A 19,719-nucleotide genomic window follows, 5' to 3' on the forward strand; every position below is an offset into this window, starting at 1 on the left:
CACCACACAATTGACGTGAACCCGAAGCGTGGCGAGCGCAGCGAGCCCGCGAGGGGCGGTGGTGCGCGTCCTCCGACCTTTTCATTCCCCTACTATCCACGTCGGCGTGGAGTTGAGAATATATAGTGTGGCGAGCGCAGCGAGCCACTGAGCCCGAAGCGTGGCGAGCGCAGCGAGCCCCGTGAGGGGACGCGTATACCTGTGAAGTTATACGCGTCCCCTCGCGGGGCACGCTACGCTCGCCACGCTTCGGGCTCGGTCCACACTATATATTCTCAACTTCATGCCGACGTGGATAGTAGGGGAATACAAAAGGTCGGAGGACGTGCACCGTCGCCCCTCGTGGGCTCGCTGCGCTCGCCACGCTTCGGGTTCACGTCAATCGTGGGGTGGGGTTTACGCTGTAAAATTGGGGGTCTAGGGAATATTTTACATTGAATACAATGTAAAATCGGGTCCCAGGGACCATATTCACATTTGATTCAATAAAAAAATCGGGTCGGTCGCGTCGGTCGCATCGCATGCGACCAAATCGCATGCGATCGACGCGATTTTTCCGACACGACCACCCCGAAGGAAATCGGTGTGGCCGTTCTAGGAAACAAGTACCCAAGACAGCTCTCTCTCTTCAATTTCCCATTCTCTCTTTGTCACATCAAACTTTGTGTGTGCCACATCAGGTCTAGCTGCCCTCAGTAACCAGCAGATGTACATTACAGATCACAGGCAGAAGAGAAAGACGCCCATCCAAGGATTCTCTGAAATCACGCTGTAAAGAATTGTAAAATATCTTCTGCAAACTGCTATGGTGCTTGCATGAAATGCCATACAAAATACTCTACAGGGACTATCTGTCCTCATCTAGATCGGGATTACTGATTTCCTTTAGAGTCTTAAAATTGCTGGAAATTGGATTGACCCATGTTAGTAGGAAACTCCTAACCCTTATTTCCACTGTTGCTTGTAATTGAATGACAACACTGGATATTCCCTCTCCCGCCTGTTATCTCCTATTACCCTCCTTAGAGAGAGCTCTTTCTTTGGATTCAATGTGGACTGAACCAGCACCAAAGAGGCACAGATTGAGACTTGCTGTGGGGTATGGGTAAAAACTGGAGCTGGACAAGACCCCAGAACACCGGACCAGACAGACTACATTCATTTTGTTTGGATCCGAATTACCCTACCTCTCTTCCTTTCCGTTCCCTATCTGCTTTCGTCCACATGGTTTTCTTTATTGTTCAGTTTTATTATGGAAGAAAGAGAATTGTATTTCCTTTGTGTTTAACCCCTTCACGGGTAATCCTGAGAATTTTCCAGCCTATGCCTTAGTGCCCAGACTGGCAAGGCCAGAAAAATTCTCGGGATTACCGCTGGTTAGAGCCAGGCAGCACCACTGGGCTGATGGCTGAAATCAGCTTTAGCGCTGCCCGGTTCCGGCTGTTCGGCGGTGTGTCCCCTTTCCCGTCCATCGCCCATTGAGTGCTATTTTTCAGCAGGCTCCAGCAGGAACTGAGGCCCTTATTCTAGTTCACTCTTTCTGACAAAATCCTTCTTAGATGGACAAAACCATGTGCACTGCAGGGGGGCAGATGTAAAATGTGCAGAAAGAATTAGATTTGGGTGAGTCATTTTGTTTCTGTGAAGGGTAAATACTGGCTGCTTTATTTTTACACTGCAATATAGATCTCACTTTGAAGTAAAACCCCACCCAAATCTAATTATCTCTGCACAAGTTACATCTGCCCCACCTGCAGTGCACATGGTTTTGTCCATCTAAGAAGGATTTTGTCAAAAAGAGTGAACTAGAATAAGGCCCTCAGTTCCTGCTGGAGCCTGCTGAAAAATAGCCCTGGTATCATTATTATGTCCCCATAATGGTGTATAGGGATGGTATAGAACACAGTCATTACTGTACTTAGGGGATATATGTGATATCTCCTGTGTTACAGCAACATTGATACATTGCTGTAATTATTGTTTCTGCATATATAATGGAGCCTAAAACGATGGTAAATAGGCCCCAAAGGAGTTACCTACTAGGCTTTGTTGATTATCAATAGTGTAATCTGAAAGCACTATTCATAGATCTATAAATCTTTATTTTAAGGCCTTGTACAGTTCATTAGGACAGCACATCCATAATATACAACGCCACGCATAATAATAATGCATACAAGGTCCTAAAGAGTCAGGTCTTAGCAATGGAATGGGACAGATTTATGAAGCCATCATCTTTTCAGAAGCTTTTACACATTAATGCCATATAATGTGTTATTTTTTAAAATATTGTAATTATAGACGTTTTTTAAGATGCATTCTAATGCTGTTCTAATACAAACCATTATCTTTGTTTCAAATTATACGTGGAGGGAAAATAAGCATGGCTGAAAGATACAGGCTCTTGGATTCTTAGCATGTCAGGCAATGGCAGCGGGGAGAGAAAGGGGGTGGGGTCAAGGTGAAGAAGCGATATCATGTTCTATGTCAGGGGTAGGCAATCTCTGGCAGTCTACCCGTTATGTTGACACAAGCAAATGGTTGACATGGCAATGGTCGACATATAAAAAAGGTCAAAATGCTTTTTTATTAAAATTTTTCACTTTTTTATTCATAGTTTACCATCCACATGGACAATTGGGAACAGCGGTCCACATGGTCCAAAGCATGGAAAGGGGACACGGTATACTATTTGGTAGTCCACGAGCTCATGTGATCCGATTAGCATATGGGAACGCCCAGCGTTTCATGAGCGTTCCCATGAGTGGGCCGGCGTACCACCAGGTGGGATCTGGTTGACTCGCAGGGATGCAATCAACCGGAATAACCCCCAAGTTTAAAGGGTAGACGGTCACTAGGTCGACCAAAGGTCGTCGACAGGCCTTAGGTTGACACCTTCAAAAGGTCAACATGGCTTTAGGTCGACAGGGTCATTAGGTCAAGCATTAGGTCGGTAGGCAAGTATTCCAAAATACAGAAAAATCCTACATCCAAAATACTTCTGGTCCTAAGCTTTTTGGATTAGCCAGACCGGTGTACGTATTACCTATAATAGGGCACAGAAACCGAAATTCCAGGCAACACTCAGTCCTCACCCCTTTGTGTAAGATCACTTGAGCATTTATTTTTAAACATGAATCTACTTTTATCTATCATCCTCCTTCCATTGTGAATTGTACGGATCCGAGCTAGAAAGGCTGAACTTCTCACTAGTAACATCAGAACTACCAGAGCATAGATGGATTCTCAGATAATTAGATCTTTCCTAAAGCGTTCGCCCCAAGGAATTCTGTATATATATATCCAGAGAGTACTAAGCCCTAGGAACCTTTATTTCAAAGAATGTGAGTTCAGAGGCAAATGAAAGCCCCCGTATTGTTCTTTCTCTCTTCACCCGTTCACTGTACCAACTAACAGTAGGTGTGGTAACACCCGATGCAGGTAAAAAATTGGGAAGGGAATGTCCTCGCAGGAAGTGGGTGTGGCTTTGTGACCGATCCCCATTGTTGGCACTCTGGGGATCCCAGAGATGCTGGGTTGCTCCCGGAGACCAGTTTGTGTGCAGTTCCGGTTCCTGTTGGCTTAATAACAGCCTCTGCAGACCCCGCGGGGGCATGGGGGAGCTGGGTGGCTTGTGGTCTGGTGGTCTGCGGGGACTATTGCTAACACTGGCTTATAGCTGCTCATTGTCAGAGGATTTCCCCTCCCTCCATCCCACCAGTGTTCCACCAATGAATATGTCCCTCCCAAAATGACCGCTGCCTCATACGAGACAGTTATTATAGACACTAGAGGAAGCAGCAACCATTTTTCAGAAATTCATTGTTGATGGGGGCAGACATGACAGACTCTTCGGCGGCAGGATCCCTTACAACAGTGGTGGGGAACCTCCGGCTCGGGGGCCATATGTGGCCCCCGAGCCTGGTCTGAGTGGCCCTCCTACCCACCCGGCGGGAGTCAAGTACAGGGGACTTCTTGCGAGAGGTCGGTAGTTCTTGCGAGATTCCTCTTAATCAACAGCAACCGGAGACTGTCAGTCCATTTCAGCGTAAGCCGCTGGAGTGTGGGATGGCTGCAGCAGGACCATTTGTAAGCAAAATTTACCCTGTATGCAGCACCCTACAATATGCCTGGGTTTGCATGCTTGTTGACAGGGGGAATTATATACTCATTGCCTGGGGGGGGGGGGGGGAGTGGCTTTAGATGCTCATTGCCAAGGTGACTTCCATACACAGGGTGTTCCATTTTAACAGTGCACCAGGGCTCCTGGAATCAGAACTTCTGGTTAGCACTGAGAAAGCTGCGTTCCTCTGACAGACAGGACCTCTATTGTCTGTCTGCTCCAAGGCAGCGGACATTTTTGGAGGGGGCGCCACAGACAGAGGCTCCCTGCCACCAACGTCTTCTGCCTCCTGTTCTCTGCCGCAGTGGAGGAGATGGGGCCGCCGTTGCGTCTTCTCTCCTCCATGGCTCCTGGAGCATGGGCTCCACCAGAGCCACCCTCCCTTTAGCTCTGATCCCGTGATTAAACAGATACTACTTCAAAGCTGATTGGTTGCTTGTCTAAACACAGGCAGGGTAGACTTGATACATTCAATTGGCACATACAGTATAATGACCATGGTGACTGCTGAACTTACCGGTCATGGCATGAGGGATGACCGTAATTAGCAACCGCTGGTTCCTCATTTTGATACCAACATCTGGGTCCTGCATCGCTACAATCAGGCGCTCCATCTGATTTTAAATAAAAGAAACACAATTAGAATGGAACCGTGTGTATAAATGTATAATATACAACACAGAGAAGAATTATGCATACATTCAGTTTTACCATTTAGTGCATATTGAGGCCGATTCAGTCTGGGTTGGTCGGGCCCGAATTGCCCCATTTTCAATTTGCGCATGTGCGAATGCCAACTTCGAGTATCACAGAGTATCGCACTCGCCGAGAAGTTGCACGGGCAGGGGTCAATCAGCAGGGGAATGCCCAGCGTTTTATTGGCATCCCCATAAAATAGGTTGGGCGTTCCCCTGGTAATGCAGGTGTGTCGATGCCTGCATGGGGCGGGTGGGTGACACCACATGACGTCAGCGCACGCCCTGAATCAATCCAGACTAACTTTTATCTAGGAACGGAGAATAAAATAATTCGATGATCAATCGAATGGTTTTTCATCCAGGCAGTTGCATGCGAGGGGATGTGTTCACGTACATATCTGCTCGCATCATCTCGAACTCACCACAGGAATATATGGACAGCTCTATGTAGAGTTGTAGGCATCGTAGCTACGTACACCCACCTTAAGCTGGGTACACAAGAATGACAGATTGGCCATCCTATCTGATGATTGGTCACTACATACGCGCTTACCAATTTCAGCCCGATGTGTCACATGTGACATCACAACTGAGCAGACACGTACAGTTGTGATGTCAGTCACCAGCAGCCTCTGCAGCTAGGGACCGCCCCATACTCACAGCACGATGCGACAGGTCTGTCAATGATATTGTTCATGCACATATCACTGGTACACACCCTCTGAAGTGCTCATAATATATCTGCCATTCAAAGGAACGCCCGATATACCGGCCGGTGTGTACCCAACATTTCTTTAGTCATTGTTCACCAGTGATATCAAATATAAATGTGTTCTTGGAGGTTGTTCAGCCATCAGTTACCCCTTGGCTAGATTCGGAAATCCCGGTCTGCCGGACACTTCTATGTGTCATTTTCATTACAGAATTTAAGCAGCAAAAATGATGACCTACATTTGAACAGACCTAGTTTTAGGATGATCTCTTATTGGTTAAATGCCAACATATTCTACAGGCAGCCAGAGCATAGAGACACTGGCTGAGTCCCAGACCAGTGATCTCTTTTATGGGACTAATGCCTCAGCATTACCGTCTAGCCCAGTCCATTAGAGAGGAGAATGTTGGGAATAGGGGAACGGGGAAGCGGCTGTACTTCATCACTGTCATATATCATCCCAAGGCAAAATGTAAACACATGGAATTGTCGATGATTTAGAGACCGGAATAATGTTTTCCATTTAAAAAAAAAAGCTACTCACATTTCTGGGTGGTGAATTATTGAGCGACTAATAAACAAATGATAATAATAATAATTAATTTTGTGCCGTAAGTACCGTAATAAGACGAACAAACAATGACATGGTTACAGTGCATATCTACTACCCCCTCCTGGAAATCCTGGAGGGGAAGTCAGGGTGCAACAGCACGGTTCACCTCCCTGCCACCCCTGCCAAGTACTGCGATCTTTGACACCAAGCAGTGGGGGATGGGCCATAATGATACGATCCCGAAGGGACTGCGTAGTCACACCCCTGGGAAAGTGGAAGAGATTGGTGTGGGGAGGGGGGGGGCTCTATTTTCCGAGAGCATTCCAGAAAAGTAGGCAAGTATAGAACTAAGAGGAAGATTTATCAGACCTTGGAGAGAAATAAAGTACAAGCCTCTGTGTTTGAAAAGTGACAGGAGCTGATTGCTTGGTACTTTAGCTCTCTCCCAGCTTTGCTCTCCCCCAATAGAGGGATGAGGTTTATGAGAGCAGGCATATTCATTTACCGCACCATTGAACCAGCATGAATGGGGCTGTGTTGTGTGTTATCTGCTATGAATCCAGCGCGGTGGGCGGAGCACTCAGCTGCAGGGAACACAGCAGGGCCCTCCGGCCTCAGGTGCCTTTCCTTCTCTTATTTAAACTGGAAATCGGTCATTAGCTCGACAGTGTCTAGATTGACAGTCAAAAGGTTGATTCTGTATTAGGTCAACATGGTCAAAAGGTCCAGAGAGAAAAAGTCAACATTTTTCATACGTTTCCATGTCGACATGGGCATGGACATGGATAAACCTCATGTCAGTCATTTCTTATATGGACCTTTTGACCACGCTTAACTAATGCACGTCGATCGTTATGAGGTGTTGACCTTTTGACCATCAACCAATTTACTGTCAACATAGACATTGTCGACCAAACGCTACACCCCAACTAATCATCTTTGATGGCACCAAATCCTGCGGTTACACATATGGAGAGATTGTAATAAAGAGATTGTGAACAGTGGCGTACCTATAGCTCCGCAGCCCCCACGGTGGCAGGGAGGCTCAGAGAAAGTGTGGGCGCTGGGGGGTCTGCGGGGCTATAGTTACCCGCTGCTGTCCGCCGGTACCTGGCCTGCTGTCACGGTCCCGTCTCTCCCGGCGCCTGGTCCTGCTGCTATAATGAAAAGTGACACTTAGAAAATGGCTGCCCCCATACTGCAGACAGTTTTTGAGGATGATAGAGGAGGCGGCGGCCTCCTCTAGCACTGATTGTGAACATGGCGCCTAGAAGCGTGGGTATGTACGGCTACATCTGAGAGGAATCTTTTAAAGCAGTTAGTAAGAGCTACTATACTTGGTAAAGTGCTGGGGAATGGTGCTGATGATTCAATGTAAAAATATCTTTCATTCAGTACCTTTTTTTCCAAAAAATTTAACAATGTAATGTGGGCTAGGTGACATGAGGGAGATTGCTAGACTAATGAGGGAGAGAGGGAGATTGCTGCTATGTCAGGGAGTCTCGTGCAGAATGCAGGAGGGGAGGTAGCTTTGCTGTAACAGTGTAATGTGGGATAGGTGACATGAGGGAGATTGCTGGACTAATCAGGGAGAGAGGGAGATTGCTGTTATGTCAGGGAGTCTCCTGCAGAATGCAGGAGGGGAAGTAGCTTTGCTGTAACAGTGTAATGTGGGATAGGTGACATGAGGGAGATTGCTGGACTAATCAGGGAGAGAGGGAGATTGCTGTTATGTCAGGGAGTCTCCTGCAGAATGCAGGAGGGGAGGTAACTATGCTGTAACAGTGTAATGTGGGCAAGGTGACATGAGGGACATTGCCAGACTAATGAGGGAGAGAGGGAGATTGCTGCTATGTCAGGGAGTCTCCTGCAGAATGCAGGAGGGGAGGTAACTATGGTGTAAGTGTAATGTGGGATAGGTGACATGAGGGAGATTGCTGGACTAATGAGGGAGAGAGGGAGATTGCTGCTATGTCAGGGAGTCTCCTGCAGAATGCAGGAGGGGAGGTAGCTATGCTGTAACAGTGTAATGTGGGATAGGTGACATGAGGGAGATTGCTGGACTAATGAGGGAGAGAGGGAGATTGCTGCTATGTCAGGGAGTCTCCTGCAGAATGCAGGAGGGGAGGTAGCTATGCTGTAACAGTGTAATGTGGGATAGGTGACATGAGGGAGATTGCTGGACTAATGAGGGAGAGAGGGAGATTGCTGTTATTTCAGGGAGTCTCCTGCAGAATGCAAGAGGGGAGGTAACTATGGTGTAACAGTGTAATGTGGGATAGGTGACATGACTGAGATTGCTAGACTAATGAGGGAGAGAGGGAGATTGCTGCTATGTCAGGGAGTCTCCTGCAGAATGCAGGAGGGGAGGTAACTATGCTGTAACAGTGTAATGTGGGCAAGGTGACATGAGGGACATTGCAAGACTAATGAGGGAGAGAGGGAGATTGCTGCTATGTCAGGGAGTCTCCTGCAGAATGCAGGAGGGGAGGTAACTATGGTGTAAGTGTAATGTGGGACAGGTGACATGAGGGAGATTGCTGGACTAATGAGGGAGAGAGGGAGATTGCTGCTATGTCAGGGAGTCTCCTGTAGAATGCAGGAGGGGAGGTAGCTATGCTGTAACAGTGTAATGTGGGATAGGTGACATGAGGGAGATTGCTAGACTAATGAGGGAGAGAGGGAGATTGCTGCTATGTCAGGGAGTCTCCTGAAGAATGCAGGAGGGGAGGTAGCTATGCTGTAACAGTGTAATGTGGGATAGGTGACATGAGGGAGATTGCTAGACTAATGAGGGAGAGGGGGAGATTGCTGCTATGTCAGGGAGTCTCCTGAAGAATGCAGGAGGGGAGGTAGCTATGCTGTAACAGTGTAATGTGGGATAGGTGACATGAGGGAGATTGCTGGACTAATGAGGGAGAGAGGGAGATTGCTGCTATTATTTCAGGGAGTCTCCTGCAGAATGCAGGAGGGGAGGCAACTATAAAGCAGAGGAATGCTTGTGTTTCTATGGGTGTGCCACCATTTTTGTGGGCACGACCATGAAACACAGATTGTCCACCCTGGAACACCCCCTGGCCATCAATCAATGTGCCACCATTGACAGAAGGGCTGAATTCGCTGCTCAGGCCTGAATCGGCCCATTAATGTGTAGAAATGACAGAATTGTGTCTCACTGTGGTGACATCCACAGCACTCTGTGCCGGTGCACAGGGCTTAGTTTTGTGCTGAAGTGCAATGACATTTGTATAATTATACATTCAGCCGACCTGACAGCAAAATATTATCTATAAAGAGCTTATCTGCACGGATTTCCCAGCAGCTGCTGTCCAAAGTCAGCACAGCAGCCAAGTGACTGGCCAATTCAGCACAGGAATGTATGTAGCACTCTCCGCAGAGCTGAGCTGTCCTGGATGTTGGGGATATATATATATATATATATATATATATATATATATATATATATATATATATATATATATACAGTACACAAGATTAATCATTGGCAACCAGGCATGCTTCAGCCACATAACAACCCCCTCCCCTGCTGTTCTAACTGGGAAAATAGCTGGTTGGGGGAGACAAATGTTCAAAACCAGAGCTGTACCAATTGTTGCCCCAGCAAACCCCCTAGTTACTGAGCGTCTCAGGCAGCAGGTGTTATGTGGAGCAGGATGCTGTCAGCACATCTGTGTGGCTCATTCAAATTTCATGACACGGTCAGTGTGCAGTGCAGGTAGCACCTCATTGGACAAGAACCACATCCAATCATAAGCCACAGACGTTGCACCAAACCCCACTCTCTTATCAGTGCAACTATATCGGTAGCTCATTATGGGTAACAGTCACGCATATTTAAGTCAGGGGTCAATAGTAGTCAGAGCCGTAACTAGACTTTTTGCTTGTGCCAGAAAGAGAATTGGAGGGGCATGACTAAATTGATCCCAGAACCCTTGCTATGATGCTCCTCCAATCCCCTGCGGCCTCAAACTACATAGACCTGCTCAGCTGCAATGCTGATCATTTTGTAATAAAGTAGGAAGGTGAGCTTCAAATAGTTAGAATTAACTAACTTTCTAAGCAGGGTCAGATAGCTCATGAATAGAGTGTCAGGCTGCAATGCCGCAGGTCATGGGATTGAATCCCACGGCCTAGTTACGGCCCTGATCATAGTGTTGAGCTTGGAGGTGGGCCCTCTATTAAATGTCCTATTTAAAAGGAGCATGGCAGAAAAACTATAGAAGACACTTTAGGCTCGATCCTGTGATTTGCATCGTTACGGACCCAACTGAAATGCCGAAAATTAGGAATGGCATCTTCAAGACCACAAACTTAATTAGAGCGGGGGATAGGATCTGGGTTTACTCTACCAGGAAAGAACAGTGCTTCAGAGGGTATCTGGTCAATGGGACAACAGTAATTCGGTCAAGACCACTATTGATTGACAGGCAATAGGTTGACACATGTAAAAGGTGGACATGGTCTAGGTCGACAGTGACAAAAGGTTGACACAAGCGAAATATCAACATGCCAATGGTTGACACATGAAAAGATTGACATGATTTCAGAGTAGGCATGGAGGCCTGTACAAGTCAGTTCATATACAATAGGTTCTCACCATAATCTTCCTGCACCAATATGAATGGACCTTCAAGTTACTACTGTGCTGTTGGGGAGACCCTGCTACTTCCACCATCTAACTCTCCACAAGGTTCATTCATGGCCCTTTTTTTTAATTCTGCAAATGACTTTTACGACAAACGCATTTAAAGGTGCGCGCCTTCCTTTAGGCCTTTAGGAACGCCTCAGTAAATCATCGTGTGCCAACATTTGCAGGTTAGAAGATAAACATAATACAAGCTGTAGACACAGTTACCAAAGTTACAGCTATTTGTACGTTTACTACATTTGTGCCATGTGGAATCCTTCAGATTTACTAACATCCAAATAAGAGCATGTACAGTAGTAAGTGTTGTGGGGCATACACACTGGGCGATTTCAGCCCATATTCAAAGCCATCTCGCTAAATTGATGTACTAAAGGAAAAACGTGATAAAACCCGATAAAACCCCTGTCTTTTAATAAGACCCGGCCGCCGCATTTTCACCTATGGGCTTCTTAACGCTGCCTGACGCTGATCGCATTCCCGGCCACACCTCCTCCTCCCCCTATAAAACACAGCCGGAGGTCCTTCCGGCTTAAGGAGGGAGGAGCAAAGGGCTTCTACTTCCCGGCCAGGGAGAGCCTGGGGGAGATGATGGAGACTCCCGCACACCAAATCACAGGTATTTTGGGGGCCTCCGTCACCGTACTGCGATGTTGATCGCATTTGTTAGCACATATGTGATCAACATCGGTGCGAGGGGTGGCGATGTGTTTTAATACAGCCCGCCATTACCTCCTCCTTGTAAATTTGAGTGTCAGCTTTGCAGGTGGAAAAAAAAAATCCAATCTTGCTACTAGTGCAAGCTCATATTTGGCACCTGGCAGCGTTGTGTAATGAGATGGGGGAAATGGTACAGAGACAGATTATTATACAAATGAGAGAACCGTGTACATGAATATAAATAGATGCATGTGCGCCTGAATATTTCAATACAATCTCAAGCAATTCAGAATCTCATTCTTAAACAGCTCCCCCCCCGCACCCCCCTTCCCTGCTCTGATTAGAGCATCGTCTGGTGTCCCTGTATGGGTTTTATGCTGACTGGAAGCAGACCAGGTGGAGGAGCTCAGCAAGCGCACAGGAAGTGCTATACAGTGACAGGCAATAGCCTGCTTCTCTCATGGGAATCTCTAATGGTTCCTGTACAGAAACAGAGGGACACAGACCAGTAATGCTGCTTTCAGACCGCAAAACTGGCTTTGACCAGGTATTTTAAAACATTTCTAAAAATGGGTCTGCCAGCTAAAACCCCTTTCACACCGCATGTAGTTAAACAGTATTTTAGTGCAGTTTTTGTCTTTAAACGGTATTTCAATGCAGTTTTTGTTCCTTCACAACACTAAACCCGTTTTAACCCATAGAAAACAGTGGATGAGAAAAAAACTGGTCTGAAACGGGTAGGACCCTGCTTTATTACCGTTTAGAAATCCCAGTTCAATAGAACCGGTAAATTCACTCTGCACCTTTCAGACTGCACAAATTACTGTTCTAAACCGGTAAAAAAAAAACGGCAAAATAACGTGTAAAAAGTGCGGTCTGAAAGGGACATAAATGAGCTGTAGACAGAATCGGAGAAACCAGACCAAACAAGAAAATACATTTTGCAGACGCGGTATAAACGCTTTTTATTTTCAATGTCTATAACCAGTAAGTGGTTAATTTTGTATCAAAGGTGTTACCATATGCTACATTGTTCCGGACCCACAGGAAACAAAGGGGCCGACTCTCACCCGCTTGTAGCGGGCCAAATTCATCCCCGTCCCCGAAGGTTGGGGTTTGCGTATGCGTGAATATGCCAGGGTTACCTAAACTCCCGGAATGGCCGGGGGGCTCCAAAAACTTGGGCCCCCTCCTGGCCCACCGGAAAGGTGGGCCATAAAAACACTAGGCATACCCATGCAGGTGCAGCGATGCCTGCTTGGGAGGGTGCTGGCGCTAAGAAAATTCCAGGCGGACTGTTCTTAGCGAAGGCAGGAGAAATGATTCGATGGTGAGCGACCATCGAATGATTTATCCTCCTTGCAGCCACATGTGATACCATACGCATGCTAGTGAGAGGATTTGATTGACAGGGGAGACGGGCATTCAGTGAAGGGGGGGGGGGGGGGCATCTACCCTTTTGCTAGGATCCAAACATACGCAGCCTAACAAACAGGTCTGAATCAGGCCCAAAGTTATTCCATACCAACAATAATAAAGTTATTTTTTGTATTAAGACTAGGGCCTGATGTACTAACCCTTGAAAAGTGATAGTGTTGAGAGAGATAAAGTACCAGCCAATCAGCTCCTAATGGTCTTTTTTCTAACGCAGCCTGTAACCTGACAGTTAGGAGCTGATTGGCTGGTACTATGAGGTTTATTTACTAAGCCTTTTATGGAGATAAAGTGGACAGAGGTAAAGTACCAACTAATGAGCTCCTAACTGCCATGTTACAGACTGGTTTGAAAAATGACACTGGGCGATGAAATGAGCAATATCGCTTATCTTATCGTCCAGTGTGTGTGCACCCAGCGATGGCCGATAGAACCCCTCCATCGTCTGTGCTTGTACTGATAGGGGAGCGGATCATTAATGAGGGCCATGCTGCATAGTCATTCCTCCCCTCCCCCGCGGGTCATAAACTAACCCCTCAGTCATCTGTGCATGTACTAATAGGGGAGCGGATCGGTAATGAGGGCCATGCTGCATCGTCATTCCTCCCCTCCCCCGCGGGTCATAAACTAACCCCTCCGTCATCTGTGCATGTACTGATAGGGCAGCGGATCGGTAATGAGGGCCATGCTGCATTGTCATTCCTCCCCTCCCCCGCGGGTCGTTAACGAACCCCTCCATCATCTGTGCTTGTACTGATAGGGGAGCGGATCATTAATGAGGGCCATGCTGCATCGTCATTCCTCCCCTCCCCCGCGGGTCATTAACGAACCCCTCCATCATCTGTGCATGTACTGATAGGGGAGCAGATCAATAATGAGGGCCATGCTGCATCGTCATTCCTCCCCTCCCCCGCGGGTCATTAACGAACCCCTCCATCATCTGTGCATGTACTGATAGGGGAGCAGATCATTAATGAGGGCCATGCTGCATCGTCATTCCTCCCCTCCCCCGCAGGTCATAAACTAACCCCTCCGTCATCTGTGCATGTACTAATAGGGGAGCGGATCGGTAATGAGGGCCATGCTGCATCGTCGTTCCTCCCCTCCCCCGAAGGTCATAAACTAACCCCTCCGTCATCTGTGCATGTACTGATAGGGGAGCAGATCATTAATGAGGGCCATGCTGCATCGTCGTTCCTCCCCTCCCCCGAAGGTCATAAACTAACCCCTCCGTCATCTGTGTATGTACTGATAGGGGAGCAGATCATTAATGAGGGCCATGCTGCACCATCGTTCCTCCCCTCCCCCGCAGGTCATAAACTAACCCCTCCGTCATCTGTGTATGTACTGATAGGGGAGCAGATCATTAATGAGGGCCATGCTGCACCATCGTTCCTCCCCTCCCCCGCAGGTCATAAACTAACCCCTCCGTCATCTGTGCATGTACTAATAGGGGAGCGGATCGGTAATGAGGGCCATGCTGCATCGTCGTTCCTCCCCTCCCCCGAAGGTCATAAACTAACCCCTCCGTCATCTGTGCATGTACTGATAGGGGAGCAGATCATTAATGAGGGCCATGCTGCATCGTCGTTCCTCCCCTCCCCCGAAGGTCATAAACTAACCCCTCCGTCATCTGTGTATGTACTGATAGGGGAGCAGATCATTAATGAGGGCCATGCTGCACCATCGTTCCTCCCCTCCCCCGCAGGTCATAAACTAACCCCTCCGTCATCTGTGTATGTACTGATAGGGGAGCAGATCATTAATGAGGGCCATGCTGCACCATCGTTCCTCCCCTCCCCCGCAGGTCATAAACTAACCCCTCCGTCATCTGTGCATGTACTAATAGGGGAGCGGATCGGTAATGAGGGCCATGCTGCACCATCGTTCCTCACCTCCCCGCAGGTTATAAACTAACCCCTCTGTCATCTGTGCATGTACTGATAGGGGAGCGGATCGGTAATGAGGGCCATTATTTATTTATTTATTTACAGTTTCTTACATAGCGCAGCATATTCCATTGCGCTTTACAATTGGAAACAACAGTGAAAAACAAACTGGGCAGAAACAAACCGACATAGAGGAAGGAGGGCCCTGCTCGCAAGCTTACAATCTATAAGTTCCGTTCCTCCTTGCTGGCATCGGCAAGTGTGTCTGCACTTTAAGGAGTTGGTCTGCTGGTACTTTGGACCTTATTCTGGTCCACACGCAACGCTGCCAAAATCGACCATATAACAATTTCTCCAGCGCTCGCATATCTGAGACAGCTCTGTGGTGTCTCTGATCTGCGGACGCCCTGGGCGGGCATCTGACATCAGCTGGAAAGCCTCCCCCCCCCCCCTCACCGGCATCATTGTGGAATTTCCACGGGTACTCCCAACGTTTTCATGGGAATGCCCATGAAATGATGGGCGTTCCCATGGACGAATTCCCCAGCCCCCCACCCGGACTTCTATGTGCGAGAGCGGTGGGCAAAAATCAGTCGGCAAAACGGTCCCCCGTGCGAACCCTTTTTATCTCTGTCCATTTTATCTCTGTCCATAGGGTTAGTACATCTGCCTAAAGAGCGCTCTCTCAGCCAGTCAGCAATTGGCTGAGAGAGCGCTCAGCCAATCACAGGCTGCCCATTCATTGTATGGGCTTTTTTTTTTTATTCATTACTGACAGCTCCCGGCCGGCTCCCCCTGCCCGGCTCTATGCCGCCTGTGTCCCCCGCAGCGTCCCCAGCCCCCCCTGCTCCCACCAGCAGCCCTGCTCGGTAGCCCCCCCCCCCCCCCCCCTGCTCCCCGGGTTTTTTACATGTGATAAATCGAGACGATTTATCACATGTAAAAAATGGCACATCAAGTGCCAATCTAATCAAGCTCCCCCGGGGAGCAGCAGGGGAAGCTCAGGGGGAAGTCGGGGGTGACTTGTCCTAAGGACAAGTCGCCCTAGTGTATGGGGGCCTTTAGAGTTTTTCTGAGGGAACATTCTAAAAGCTGGGACTCTCCCCCTTTGATGGATACTAGTAGCTTGTCTCTACTGTTCCCAGAACCAGAGATATCAGCCTTCCAGCAGCTGGTTACTGCTCCAGCTCCACACACCTGGTATGTAGTTTTATATACTCGTTGGCAGATTGCTCTGCCTCCTGAACTCTGATCCCCTAGTCCCCAATACCATTTGGTAGGTGGGATTCTCTAGTTTTTAATTCCATTAAATTCTAAGAAATTAATTCCCGGGAACTGGAGATATCTGCAGTCAAGCAAGCAGAAAATTATGAATAATAAGCCCACTCCACTATACACCCCTCCTCTGCATATTAAACATCCTCTACCACCCTGGAAGTTATGTATCAGGGCCCCTTCATTCAGCCCAATGCCCCCTTATCCCACTCCATCTCCCATCTGTGCAGTAAAGGGGTAATTAGTGGAAATTACTGATCCAGGCCCGACATGCTGAGCGTTTGATACAATACCCCCTACCACCCGTGGGACATCAAAGCTTCCCCCACCCCTACCGCTGGAGGAATGGTAGGGGCCCCAATACATTGCTATGCCCAGGGGTCTACACTGCTGTTGACACTCCTGAATGTATATATACGTATGTATATATATATATATATATATGTGTGTGTGTGTAAATATATATATATATATATATATATATATATATATATATATATATATAAAAATGTAAATGAATAATATTATTATTTATATTATATACATTTGGTCTATCTATAATACTTTAACTGACCCGGCATATACTGGGTCACCAAAGTGTCCATCTCCCTTGCTTTGCTCCGCCCCTCTGGAAACCCCCTTCTGAAAATCCTGCGTTTGCCCCTGCAGGGTGTCAGCAACGCAAGTTCCAGGCACACAGGAGCTGAACGAAAGTCCAGAAGAGCACCAGACAGTGAAAACCTTCTACTGTAGAGCGGGTCATGATTCTAGTTCGGCAGTCCCAACTTGGGTTGACTTATGTCGGGCTTCAAACAGCTCTACTGGTAAAGGTACAACTGCAAACACCGAACAAGAGGGGTTATCTAACTTAGGGGGAGATTCTCTAAGAATCTCCGCCCCCCTTCGCCGCCCATCGCATTTATAATTATGGCATATGTTCTAACATATGCCATAATTATAGCAAAGGACAGCTCTTGCGTTAAGAGCTGTCCTTTACGGTGAGAGTCGCCGGGTCCCAGCAGGTCCCGGCGGCTCCCCCCTCCCTCACACACCCGGCGCTGCTGCTGCTGCGCCGGGCTCTCCTCCTTCCTGCAACCGGAAGAGGATCAGTGCAGGGAGGAGGTCAAAGGTCCGGGCAGCACTGCGCTGTGCTGCCCGTACACAGGTGAGGGAGGAGGGGGCAATGCGGGGCGGCGGGGGTCCGTGCGGGGTGGCGGGGGTCGTTGCGGGGCGGCGGTGGGATGCGGTAGAAGCCAATTGTCTTCTATGGGGCATTGCCAGATTTTTCTGGCGATGCCCCCCGCCGCGTTAACCCGGCGGGGGATGCTTACAGCATCCCAAAATGCGGTAAAAACCCCGATAACGGGGTTTTTACCGCATTTCTTGCATAGATCTCCCCCCAAGTTATTAAGGTTGAAACAAGAAGTTAGTCCATCCAACTTGTAACTACTGACTTGAGTAAGTCATATCTATCTGAACAACTTAAACCCCCAAAAATTCTCCAACTAAAGGGCTCTTTGTCCTATGATGAGCCTTTAGGGTCTGTACCTAAACACCCCCAAGCAGGGTTTAAAGTGGGGGGAAACAATGGTAGGTGGAACTAGAACTAGTTCCACCTTCATCATGGCCCTGCACCGTCATTCCAACAGAAAAGCTGGCCCAACCACTCATGTCAATAAATGATGCAGGCAGCGCTAGTGTCACTGATGAGCTGGTCATCTCCCCCTGCCCCAGGTCCCAGCGGCCTCATTCTCTGGCATGGAATATGTGATGTGAGGGGAAACGAGTTCCACCACCTCTCCAGGACCACTTTAAGTCCTGCCCCCCTCCCCCAGGATAAAACTTGGCATACACGCAGACACCACCACCTTCTTCTACGGACTCTGGGCCTGACTGAGGTGGGTGCTAATCTTGATGATGATGGGTCTCCTTACGTCGCAGAAATATGCAAATGTTCCACTTTTGGGCCGACAACGGTCGCACGATCGGACATCTGAGAGACCCTCTGGACGCATAGACAGAACAAAGATGACATTTTACCTGCGTGCGAGGATACGGTCGCTGGTTGAAACAACCATCAAATTTTTGGAAAGTCACCTCCATTTTTGTAGCCACCCCCGTTACCTCCCACAAACAGCCACTGTCTGTCAATCACTCTGTACTCTATATCACCCAACGATCGCCGATGCAGGACCAACACAGCACAGTATTGGCACACAGTAATTAAAACTAGGGATGTCCATCGGTGCAGTTGCCATCGATGGTTGCCATCGATGGTGATACTGCAATCGGTGAGGAGCACTGCAAGTCCATATAAAGTAGAGGTCAATTCCTGGAGCAAAATGTTTAGTATACTGTAGGCTTTGTCCTCCAAGTTATGGAAATAAAAGCCCTAAATCTCAGACGTTCTGGATAATATATCCCACAATAATACATACAGATAACAACTGAAGGACACACTCTAAGCCATAACAAAGTTGCAACCCCTCAGTCAGTGTTTCACCATCATCTACAACAACCAGTGCTCCAATTCTGTAGGGACAGCGCGCATTAATATTTGACTTTCCACAAAGATGAGGGTCATTAAGGATCGATTTGCCTATAGCAACGGTGGAGCGGCAATACACTTATACTCCATTACTTGCTATTTAGCAAACATCCCGGCAGATTCCATTTCATCTAAATATAACTCACTTTATCTGGGAATTTGCTACCAATGAACGCTGTGTCCTGATTTAACACTGGCGGCATTTGGAGCAGGGTAGCAGAGCACTGATTATAATGGCAGGAATGCCGCTGGAATAAAAAAGTGTCATATATATATATATATATATATATATATATATATATACACACACACACACACACACACATTGCAACTGGTTATTTTCCTTCATTTCCTCTAATACTGATATAGATATATATATATATATATATATATATATATATATATATATATATATATATATACAGGTACAGTTATAACTAGGCTACACCATGGTATACTGAAGTGTAAGGATTACTGATAACAGCCACACAAGAGTTTGCAGTACACTTTGATTCCTTGAGCAGCATCTAAACAGAATCTGCTTAATCTTTGCTGTTCTCCAGCACAGAACATAAAGTGCCAGAAAAATCCCAATGCTGATGGAGAAGGCTTACCTTGGTAAGGCATGGCATCTGCACTTTGTAGTTCTTCCCTTGCTGGAGATTGTTAATCGTCATGTTGTGTCTGTGGATGACAGCCTGCTCCAGCAAAGACTGTGTTGCACCTCTACTTGTGAGAGCTCTTCTGTGTGTCTATATGAATTGGTGCTGCTGTGTTTGAAGCCACTACTACTGAGACCTTGCTGCATCTGTGCTGCCACCTTGTGGATAGTTTGCTAACTACACACAGCAGTAAATGTGTACAGTACTGCTTACTGTAAAAATGGAATTTAAAAGTAAGGTAAAGATGTGTGTGGTGGGGGTATCTTCTAACATGCGATACTTAATTGCACGGTAAAAACAGGCTTGGTAGCTCGATAAGCTATCCAATTACAGCCCATTTTTACCTTACAGTAATCTTATGTTTATACATGTTTATGTATATATGTCCTTTTTTTAACAAATGTAATGAGTCCAATTTTTTCCCGTTTTTGTCAATCAGTTACTTATAGTTACATAGTAGATAAGGCTCAATAAAGACTTGCGTCCATCGAGTTCAACC

General features: G+C 47.3%; 1 protein-coding gene across 2 annotated transcripts in view; it reads right to left on the bottom strand.

Moving 5' to 3' along the window:
- RGS11 (regulator of G protein signaling 11) overlaps window positions 1-19,319 on the bottom strand; it is a 158,867-nt gene extending 139,548 nt beyond the window's left edge. For both annotated transcript variants that reach the window (XM_083152826.1, XM_083152825.1), the window contains exons 1-2: window positions 19,173-19,319; window positions 4,641-4,737 (exon numbers count right to left, since the gene is read on the bottom strand). In XM_083152826.1, the coding sequence (XP_083008952.1) occupies window positions 4,641-4,737; window positions 19,173-19,235 (160 nt within the window). In that variant the 5' untranslated portion in view covers window positions 19,236-19,319. The remainder of the gene's footprint in view (window positions 1-4,640; window positions 4,738-19,172) is intronic.
- Between the last annotated feature and the right edge of the window lie 400 nt (window positions 19,320-19,719).

This window comes from Crinia signifera, chromosome 7 (genome assembly GCF_055691185.1).
Source record: "Crinia signifera chromosome 7, ASM5569118v1, whole genome shotgun sequence".
In the NCBI taxonomy this organism is placed as follows: Eukaryota; Metazoa; Chordata; class Amphibia; order Anura; family Myobatrachidae; genus Crinia; species Crinia signifera.